Below are 11,397 nucleotides of genomic sequence, written 5' to 3' on the forward strand. Positions count from 1 at the left end.
CAAAACACCTGCCTTCAGAGCGCATGCGCACAAAAAAGCGTTCCTCAGAGACCACAAGGTCGAATAAAAAATGTAAATGAAACTGACAATTAAAACTATACCGTTATAATTATTGCCGACAGGGGTACCGAGTTATTGAACTGGTTTACCTTAGTTGTCCTCGGTGTCTGACGAATGATAACAACATTTCTAGCCAAGAGAATTGAGTTATTCGATATTTGTCCAAGGAATGGTAGTTTACACCTGCTACTCATCTTCTTGGCCACACCCACTTCAGTAACAGCTCTGTGTGACAGTTATTGATGTGTCGCATTTCGTCTCATTTTTGTCTCAACACATGTTATATTTTGGGGCTACATTGTGATTCTTACATAGAGGCTTTTAATATAATCAAATCATTGATGCTAAACCTCTTTTCATTTCTGACCCATGTACCTGTCAATGAGTGTAAATTGTATTCAATTTCATTCATCTTTATTTCTATAGCACTATTTACAATGTAGATTGTATCAAAGCAGCTTAACATAGATGAATTTGTAGTCAATTAAACTGCTTCAGTTCAGTTGTCACAGGAGAAGTTCAGTTTAGTTCATTCAGTCATTCATTTTCCTTCGGCTTAGTCCCTCAGGGGTCGCCACAGCGGAATGAACCACCAACTATTCCAGCAAATGTTTTACAGCAGATGCCCTTCCAGCTGCAACCCAGTACTGGGAAACACGCATACATTACGGCCAATTTTTCCATTCACCTATACCATGTCTTTTGACTGAGAAAACCAATACCCACGTGAAGGGAAAACATGCAAAAACTCGAACCAGCGACCTTTTTGTTGTGATGCGACAGTGCTAACCCCTGAGCCACCGTATAATTATGATGTTATGAAACATTAAAATTTAAACACAAAAACATACAAAAACGTATTGTCCCCCTAATTCATAAATAATGACTAGTTTTCTATGATATTTAGGCCACTGTCTTTCAAAATGTCCACAGTTTCAATTTCAGAAATTTAGTTAGGCCTATATTTTACGTTGACGTATTTAACACTTTAATACAATCTTTCTGACGTGACATAAAATCATCATCATTATTATTATTATTAGACGCTACCATACTTTAAAATCGTGCTAAACATTGCAAACTGCTCAGCAAAGTTTGCAGATTAGCCTTACTTTTCGACAACTACCGACCTCGACTCAAAAGCAAGACACCTGCCTTTAAAGCGCATGCGCACAAAGACTTTCCCGAAAAAAGAACATAGGCGGGTAGTGAAAGTATAGGGAATAGAGGGATTTGGGCAGTTTTGCAACGCAACGCCCGGCCCATGGAACATAGGGCTACCGCCACCCCCCTTGAGCGTGATTTTGGCTACCGTTACCCCCCACTTTATTTTGGATAGCTTTTGGGTTGGAATCAGTCAGCTACATCTGGCAACACTGTTACAGACACAATAAAGGTCGAATAAAAATGTATTTGAAAACTGACAATTAAAACAATACAGTTATAATTATTGCTGACAGAGGTATTGAATCATTAAGCTGGTTTACCTTAGCTGTACTCGGTGTCTAAGTTATTCGATGTTTGTCCAAGGAATGGCGGTTTACACCTGCTACTCATCTTCTTGGCCACACCCACTTCAGTAACAGCCCTGTGTGATAGTTATAGTTGAGCCGCATTTTGTCAACGTGTCAACCAACACGTTGTATTTTGTTGTTGTTGTACATGTTGTATTGTGGAGCTACATTGTGATTCTCATATAGAGGCTTTTATTATATAATCAAATCATTGACACATGTACCTGTCTATGAGTGTAAATTGTATTCAGTTCAATTATTTTTATTTCTATAGCACTTTTTACAAAGTAGATTGTGTCAAAACAGCTTAACATAGACAAAGTTCTAGTAAATTAAACTGCTTCAGTTCCGTTGTCAGAGTTGAAGTTCAGTATAGTTCATTAATTCATTTCCCTTCGGTTTAGTACTTCCCTGCTGAAAAAAAAACAGCTTAAGCCAGGCTGGTCAAGCTGGTTCTAGCTGGTCATTTTCCAGCCTGACCAGCTAAGGCCAGGCTGGAAATTGCTGGAAACCAGCCTGGATATAGCTAAAACCCCTCTAAAACCAGGCTCGTCAACCAGCTAACACCAGCCAACCAGCTTAGGCTGGTTTAGCAGGTTTTTTTTTTTCAGCAGAGTTATCAGTGGTCACCACAGAAGAATGAACCGCCAACTATTCCAGCATATGCTTTACACAGCAGATACTCTTCCAGCCACAACCCAGTACTGGGAAACAGTTTAGATCAGTTCAGTGTAATGTATAATAATACATAATATGTAACATAATAGTAATGTGTGTAATACATTCATCAAAATATCGTTTTTTATTCAGTGCATAGATACTAATATAGATGGGAAAAGACAATACAGTCTAAACGAGTGAAAGGAATGAAATCACTGGTCAAAAGTTGTCAGAATATTTTTGGCTTTATTCATTAAATAAATAAATAAACAATTATGTACACAATAAATATTCTGTAAGGACAAAGTCAAAAAAAGGAACAAACAATTTTGCAGATCAAGACATGCATGTGTGATCTATAAACATTGCACCACACACACGCACACACACGCACACAAGAAGTCAGTTTCTCATTGAGGGATCCCTGGTCCCAGCCCAGTATTTCTTTCCTCTTGATAATCTTTTCCTCACATCACTCCTCCTCATCGAATTACATCATTTGTAAATCTACAGAGTCTTAGTAATCGAAAAAGCTCCATCTGGTCCACATTCCCTCCTCATTGCCCTTGCATTGAAAGACGTCGTCAGCTCGTGCTGAGTCAGTGGCCAACTGTTCTCCTCATCTGTCCGGCTCAGTTGCATCGCTGCAGCAGCATGTTGAGTGCATACTCGAGACGACTGCGCAGATCCGCAGTGCAGCCCGCGCTCAGCAACGTGCTCAGCTGGAAGGTGGCGGACGTTCTCTCCTCGTTGATGTACGTCAGCAGGTACTCGTCCTGCTGCGTGCACAGGATGAGCTTGGTGTGGTCGTGATAAAAGTTCACCTGTTGGGAGAGGAAGAAAGAGCTTTGTTATTCCTGCCGTGAAACACTCTCGCAGGATGCAGGATGTTATTACAGCAGGGTAGGTGACCTTCTTCTTCCCACAGGGCTATAGGATACACAGCTTTTTAATCTGAACAAAGACAGACCTGACTGATAACTACTCATGACTACGGATGGGCGTTGAGAGCACTAGACAGAAGCTTTTTACATAGAGTTCTACCAACGTTTCCACAAGTGCCATTAACTGCAGTGTTAAAGGAATGCTTTCACCCAAAACTGAAACTTCTATTATCATTTTTGACCACAAAATAGACATTAAAGGGATAGTTCACATAAAACCGAAAATTCTGTCATCATTTACTCACTCGTCACTTGTTCCAAACCTGTTTGGATTTCTTTCTTATGTTAAACATTAAAGAAGATATTTCAAAGTAAGCTGAAAACCTGTAATCAATGACTCCCATAGTATTTGTTTCTACCATGGATAAATGGTTACCTGTTTTCAACTTTTCTCCTTTGAAAGGTTTTAGAATGACTTGAGGATGAGTAAAAGTTCAATTTTGGGTGAACTATCCCTTTAACTGCAATGTTTATGCTGCTCTTTTTCATAGAATGCAAAAAAATGACAATATGTTATAGTATAGTTATAGTTATAATATATAGTATAGTTATAGTTATAATATATAGTATAGTTATAGTTATAGTAATCTTAATATCTCACACTTTTGAATCTGAATCAATAAATAATGTTCAGTTTCTTGCACACACCAATTGTTTCACTTCATAAGTCCTCAATGTACTATCGTGAGCCATGTATATTACTTAAGTTTTGTCTGCATGTATTTTTGAATGAACTGTCCCTTTAAAAGCTGCTAAAAAGGGCCATAATTTTACCTGAAATGTGCCATCGTTGAAAAGCATCAGTAAAGCTCTGTCTGATTTCAGCCACTGCAGGAGGTATATTCTTGTCTTTTGGATATCTGGTTCACTTATCACATCTCCTCCCTGCATGAAATAAAAAGAAATGACATACATTAGAACGTTTTGTAATGCAAACCAGAATATAAAATCAAAACTTCTTGACTTTAAATGTGAACAGAAGCATAAGGGTTAAGACTAAGAGTGCACTCACATCCATCAAATTCTCCTCCATGTAGTGGGCGAAGTACTTGAGGATGGTGACATGAGCCACGGCACACTCTGGAGCCTCAATAACAGAGAAAACAGATTTCTGACCGAGGGCAGCATACTGATGTACTGTCCTGAAAGACAAAAAATAAGAGAATTATCAATAACTGCACTTTCAGTGCAACACAGTGCTCATGGTTTGTTTCAGTAAGCACATATATATTAGGTCTATGACTAATGCTTGCTCTTTTGCAATCTTTCATCTGGAATGCCATTTTTCATGCAGCTGACATTTGCAGAATATTGGTGCAATTTTCTTTCTGAAGATTATAAAGAATCTATGCTGAAGGCTAGGAAATGGAATCAGAGGGAATAATAATGATCATATTGAATATACTGTAGACTACTGTTCTCTTATGCTCACCAAGGCTGTATTGATTTGATCAAAAATACGGTAAAAATAATGATATTGAGAAATGTAACATTCCTAAGAGGGCAAAGCTGAATTTTTAACATCATTACATCAGTCTTCAGGGTCACATAATCCTTCAGATGCCCTCCTAATACGTTTCAGAATTCAGTAGAATTTGTTTGATTTTCAATTTGAATTGAGTAAAATATTTTGAGACATTATAAGTGTCTACATTTACCTTTGATCACTTTATATCAGTCTAAAAGATACATTTGCGAAATAAAATTCATATATGCACAGCAAAATTCACACTTACAAAATCCAATTTGTAAATTCAAAACACAATTCATAAATACATCACACAATTTGTGAATTCACAAGTAAAAATCATAAATATTTTTGACAAATGAACTGATTTTGTGTATATTATGAATGGTGTTTTGAATTAACAATTGGATTTGTGTATTTTTGTATGGCATTTTAAATTTGTGAATTGGATTTGTGTATTTTTGAATGCTGTTTTGAATTTGTGAATTGGATTTGTGTATTTTTGATTGGTGTTTTGAATTTGCGAATTGGATTTGTGTATTTTTGAATTGTGTTTTGAATTTGTGAATTGGATTTGTGTATTTTTGAATCATGTTTTGAATTTGTGAATTGAATTTGTGTATTTTGGATTGGTGTTTTGAATTTGTGAATTGGATTTGTGTATTTTTGATTGGTGTTTTGAATTTGTGAACTGGATTTGTGTATTTTTGAATGGTGTTTTGAATTTGTGAATTGGATTTGTGTATTTTTGATTGGTGTTTTGAGTTTGTGAACTGGATTTGTGTATTTTGAATGGTGTTTTGAATTTGTGAATTGGATTTGTGTATTTTTGATTGGTGTTTTGAGTTTGTGAATTGGATTTGTGTATTTTTGAATTGTGTTTTGAATTTGTGAATTGGATTTGTGTATTTTGGATTGGTGTTTTGAATTTGTGAATTGGATTTGTGTATTTTTGAATTGTGTTTTGAATTTGTGAATTGGATTTGTGTATTTTTGAATTGTGTTTTGAATTTGTGAACTGGATTTGTGTATTTTTGAATGGTTTTTATATTTGTGAATTGGATTTGTGTATTTTTGATTGGTGTTTTGAATTTGTGAATTGAATAGTGTTGTAGATGCATAAATTATATTTTTCAAATGTATTATTTTTGAGACTGATCTGGCTTCATAACTTCATAATGCACCGCTGCTGAACAAAACTGATTTAAACTTTTGAATGGTAACATATATTGTACAGTATGTCCAGATTCTCTCCTATTTTAAATTACATGTAGCCACCAACTAACTCTCACCTAAAGTTAATCACTACAACCACTCATTTTATAACACTCTTCAATCTAATCTTAATAATATTCATAATGAATGTTAAATTATTGCAATGCTTAAATTCACAAGACATTTTGCATTTCAGCATTCTGCATTAGCCCACACTGCATCAATATGCGCAGCAAAACATCTGGCCACATCGAAAATCAATCAAACTGACATCACATGCGAACGTTTTGTTAAAGTTGAACATTATAATTTTAGTTTTTAAAAACTAAGCCGAACTGAGCTAGCAAACAGTCAACTTGAAGCACCTACTTCTTGTCAGAGAGGAGACTCATGTGCGTTCCACTGTTGAAAAGGACGCCCACCGTGTTGTCAGACAACTGGTAGCCAAAGCCATATTTGTTGGAGTAGTCAACCCACTTAGTCACCCACTTCAAGCTATTACAACCATTTCCTCTGGGAAGGCTGTCCGCTGTAGGGGGAGAAAAAAAGCATCCTTTTAGATGCAAAGATAACACATTTTCTTTTCTTCTGTAGAAAGGAGTCAATCTAGAAAACATTAAGTGTGAAGCATAATGGGTCTTATTCACCTTTAGGCATGTGTTCGAGACAACCTCTCAACACACTAATAACAGCCTCAGCCACGGTGCCAGTAGTGCTGTCTTCAAGACCTGCAGAGAGACAGCGGGATGCATTACGTCAGCTTGCAATACTAATCAGCTGGAATCAGTCTGAACAGGTGAAACACACACACACACACACACACACACATACACTTACATTCACTGCTGCTACTGCTGCTGCCCAAGCTGCCTCTAACAATCAAATGAATGGTATCTCTCGTCGTCTGCGGCCTTCCGGCAGTTGCCTGGGTAACAGGCTTTCTTGTAGGTGCTGACGGATTTCCTCCTTCCTAAAGAGGAAAAATCACAGCATACGCGTGTCACGCATGACCTAACACTTAGCCTTTATTAATATCTCAGTACTGCGCATTATAGTCTGCTATAAAAGGGAGCGACGCTTACCTCGGGTGAGTGTGTAGTAATCTGATTACTGATGGCAGTCTTTCTGAAGTCTTGACGGAGCTTGAATATGTCTTCCTCTTCTTTTGCCAAGCGATCTGTCGGAAAGGGAACAGTTAGTCGTGGGTGCACTGAATGCAATGTTAATAATGCCATGGTTACATAAAGCGAGAACGTACTTATGTTTTCATAGTACTTGGCCTTGTCCTTCTTTCCGCCGAAAAGAGCCGCGGCCGCCTTTTTGAAGAAGCTCTTGGCTGGACTGGAAATGTGGAAGTCTGGGGCAGAAAGGCAGCAGCTGACAGGCAGAGTTTCTGGCATGAAGCCCTGCGGAGAAGTCATAGCAAAAACATTAAAGAAAAGGCCAACTGCTTGGGTGGGGGTACTTAAACCTGCAGCGCAACAAATAAACCTACCTGAGTGAAAAATTCATGCCGGATGATGTCATCCAGGTGCGGGCGATCCACAGGATTCTGGGCGAGCATACCGGAAATGAGCTGTTTGGCAGAAAGAGAGAGGGAGGACGGGAGGGTGTAACGGGCCTCTCGAATACAGCGGTATGTCTCCTTCAGATTGGTGGTCTCGAATGGAGGTTTGCCCAGGAGCATGGTGTACCTGAACAGGAAGATGAAGGCAAAATCTTTTTAACTCAGCCAAAAATTAAAAATCCGTCACCGTTTATTGTTGTTGATAAACAAACAGTTGACAAAAACCCTGGTGTCCACACACAAAATATGGAAGTAAAATCCACCATCAACTATAAACGTTAACATTAGGTTAGATTTAGGTTGTGATGTCGGGTGACCAAAATTCAATGTCTATACAGTGTCCAAGCACAACGTTATTTTGATGTGCAATAATGACGTCAAATGACGTTGATATTTGGTTGATTTTAGGTTGATTTTAGGTTGTGTTGGAAAATGACCAAAATCCAACGTCGATCCAACATCTTAAACCAACATCATATTGTTGTCAAATGCTGACATTTATTCCTCAGGTTTGGCAACCAAAATCCAACATCTGAGAGACCTCATAGTGGTAACATCCACACAACATCAAGCTGTAACATCATAAGACCTTGATATTTGGTTGTTTTTAGGTTGCGTTGGAAAGTTGGACACTGATGTCGGTCTGTCGTTGGGTTCTGACTTCAACACGATTTTCACCCATTTCCACCCAAAATGCAACGTCCCCACTAGGGTTGCATGATACTGGAATTCGGTACCAATCGACACTTAAGTTTTAAAAACGCCCATTTCCCGCTAACATTTGAGTGCTACTGAGCACGTTCTTAAACTGCTGATTTGCCATTGTGTTCACGTGCTCAACAGAAATGACTGTGATTGGCCGTGAAGGTCATCAGTTCACAGAACTCACGGCTGTTTACTGAATGTATCCACAGATACAGGGACACTGGAGCATTTTAAAGCCATGCTTCATCAGCGGATCGCTCATATGTCAGCTTATAGACAAATCAGCTGATCGACGTGACTTTGAAACACTCCAGTGTTTCAAACAGCGGTGAGTTTGGTGAACTGATGAGCTTCACGGCCAATCACAGTCATTTCTGTTGAGCACAACGGCAAATCAGCACTGTTTTGGAATGTGCTCAATAGTACTGAAATGTTAGTGGGAAATGGACGATTTCAGTGTCTATTGGTAACGAATTCCAGTATCGTGACCCTAGTCCCCACAACATTGGGGTACAATGTCAATCTGACATCATATTGAAATCCTGTGCCTGCTGGGCTCTTTGCAATTTCATATTTTTCAAGATGTCTACATCGTGTCATTCAACAGAAGAAAGACAAGGCTCTTAAAAACAGATTAGGCAAAAGGTAAAATTCCACCATTATTTAATCAAATACATGTCCTTTTTCTTGAGTTAATGTTTTTTGTACCATTCATCTGAACTATTTTTGAGACTATTGTGGCTTAAATGATCAATTAAAGGAAGTTATTTAATAGCTAGATTGACAGACCAAAACTGAAGTCGTCATTCATTTATTTCACAGTAAATAGCACATCAAATGCAAGATCACTTTAGTGTTACACTTTAACAGCCAGTCTTCATTCACGCTCATAATTCTAACAAGAGCAGCTGCTACATTCTTCAAAAACCCATCTTTTGTGTCCATCAGATGAATGAATTCATTCAAGGTTTTGAAATGAGACTAAGGTAAAGACGCCAGCATGTAATCACTGCAGACGAACTGTACACCACACGCTGTGATTATGACATTCAAACACTAAAGGCAAAGCATGATCACCAGATACAAAAATATTCATTCATGCGAGTCTGAATCTGCAATCACTGCCTATTCACGCTGAGCACTTTCCAAATATAGCGAACAAAAGGAAACCCTCGGATCTGAGGGTGACAAACTTACATGATGCAGCCCAGAGCCCACACGTCAGACTCCCAGCCATGGCCCTGTTTGTTCAGAACTTCCGGGGACAGGTAATTGGGTGTACCACAGATCGTTTTGCGTCTGTTGCTGACTGGCTCCAGCTTGGCAGCCAGCCCAAAGTCACCCACTTTCAGCTCCATTGAGTCACTCACAAACAGGTTGCCTTTGAATGATGAAAAGGAAGAATTTTAACTATTTATGCACTGATGGAATGTTAATATGCATCCTGCGTGAACAGCATGCCAATGCATACATACCGAGTTTCAAGTCACGATGCAGGATTTCCAAGTCGTGCAAGTATTTTAAAGCAGAAACTGTCTGTTTCAGGTAATACCTCACTTCTGGTTCTGTCAGGACTTTACGTGCCTTCAGTATATGAGCCAGTGACTAAAAAAGATTAACAGGAGTCAATTAGGGTGCATTTGCATAACACATTACTATAAAATTGTTGACTTTAAAATTACATACCCTTCTCCCACAGTACTCCAACAGAATATAGATGTTGTCTTTGTCTTCAAAGTGGTGGTAGAAATGCACTATGTGTTTGTGGCTGAGAGTTCTGTGCAGCTCGATTTCTCGATTTATCTGGAACAAAAAGTACAGAGTATTAATGAGACAATATATGAGAATATATATATATTGTACATATGCAATGTTTACCCTACCTTCTCTCTCTGGTGGGGTTTGGACACACGTGTATGTGGAATGATTTTGGCTGCATAGATTTTACTTGAAGACAGGTCAGTCATTTCATAGCACTTTGCAAAGCCTCCCTATGGCAGACAGAGAGTAGATAATGTTAATCAAGTCAAGATGCACAAACCGATAGATAGATAGATAGATAGATAGATAGATAGATAGATAGATAGATAGATAGATAGATAGATAGATAGATAGATAGATAGATAGATAGATGATGATAGATAGATATAGTAGATAGATAGATAGATAGATGAGATGAATATTTAAAACCAATGCAATCATGCACAATGCAACACAAATAACATAATAATAGTAAAAAGCAATAAAGTATTTACATTTAATAAATACTTTCTGAACAAATAATAAATATAGTATTTCAAATAATATCTGCATTGACTTTGAGGTCATTACCTTTCCCAGAACTTTTCCCCGGCAGTAACATTTCCCAGTGTTGGGGTCTGTGATGATTCTGGAATACTCTGTCCGACTGTTATCCTCGGATTTTTTCCATCCTTGCTCACTTATTTTACTGAGCTCACACATCTTTTCGCTGTGTGTGGTAATAGTTGGGTAGGAGGTATTCCTTAGTGTCTCCATGGCTGTGTATTACTGTGCTTTCTGTCACAGTGCTGCCGGAGCAGAGTGTCTCCTGGCTTTTATAGCTCTGTCGAACTGCGTCACGAAAGGGGAAGACCCTATATGGCGTATGGCTCTGGCGTACAGCGCTGTCATCTGTGTGAACTACCTCACCACCGTATTCATTATTTAACATCTCAGACACTTCTATAGACACCTACTCGACGAAAATTACAGCGGAAAACCAGGTCTGCATGAGCAATTGTTCCAGACGTCCACACATTAATCTCTCACGTGCGCAGTGATGATGGATACACCAGCCGATATCTACGGTTTAAATACATATACGGTCTTGTAAAACGAAAGAGTTCATATAAAGTATTTTTTTTTAGGGGGGGGGGGGGGGGGGGGGGGTGCACTGAGGTGATATTAGCAATATTTTATTTATTAGAGAGGCAATCGTCGGTACATGATTTGTACGTTTTAAATTGTCTAAATCATAAAGGAGTGTCAGAGCACAGCCTTGTGGCCAAATGGATTCACAACATCTGGCATGTTTCGGTTATTTTGAAGATTTATAGACGTAAATCTTGAGATTTTGTTAACACTTTACAACAAGAATGTATTAAAGTATTTACTAATATTAATAACAACGAAAAACACATTTATTACTCGATTTATTCATCTTTGTTGACGTTAGTTAATGAAAACAAAATTGTTCATTGTTAATTTATGTCAATCAGTACGTCTTACCAACCATTTAAATTG

At 38.2% G+C, this 11,397-nt stretch overlaps 1 protein-coding gene across 1 annotated transcript; it reads right to left on the reverse strand.

Annotated features, from left to right (window-relative positions):
- Positions 1-2,460: 2,460 nt before the first annotated feature.
- Positions 2,461-10,962, reverse strand: plk2b (polo-like kinase 2b (Drosophila)). Its single transcript, XM_056463859.1, has 14 exons — positions 10,465-10,962; positions 10,017-10,124; positions 9,820-9,936; positions 9,609-9,738; positions 9,331-9,514; positions 7,357-7,555; positions 7,120-7,267; positions 6,944-7,038; positions 6,699-6,831; positions 6,509-6,589; positions 6,231-6,390; positions 4,191-4,320; positions 3,953-4,063; positions 2,461-3,058 (listed from the first exon to the last, which is right to left on the reverse strand). The coding sequence occupies exons 1-14, from the start codon at positions 10,648-10,650 to the stop codon at positions 2,867-2,869; spliced, it is 1,974 nt and encodes a 657-aa protein (XP_056319834.1). The 5' UTR covers positions 10,651-10,962; the 3' UTR covers positions 2,461-2,866.
- Between the last annotated feature and the right edge of the window lie 435 nt (positions 10,963-11,397).

Source organism: Danio aesculapii, chromosome 8 (genome assembly GCF_903798145.1).
Source record: "Danio aesculapii chromosome 8, fDanAes4.1, whole genome shotgun sequence".
Lineage (NCBI taxonomy): Eukaryota > Metazoa > Chordata > Actinopteri > Cypriniformes > Danionidae > Danio > Danio aesculapii.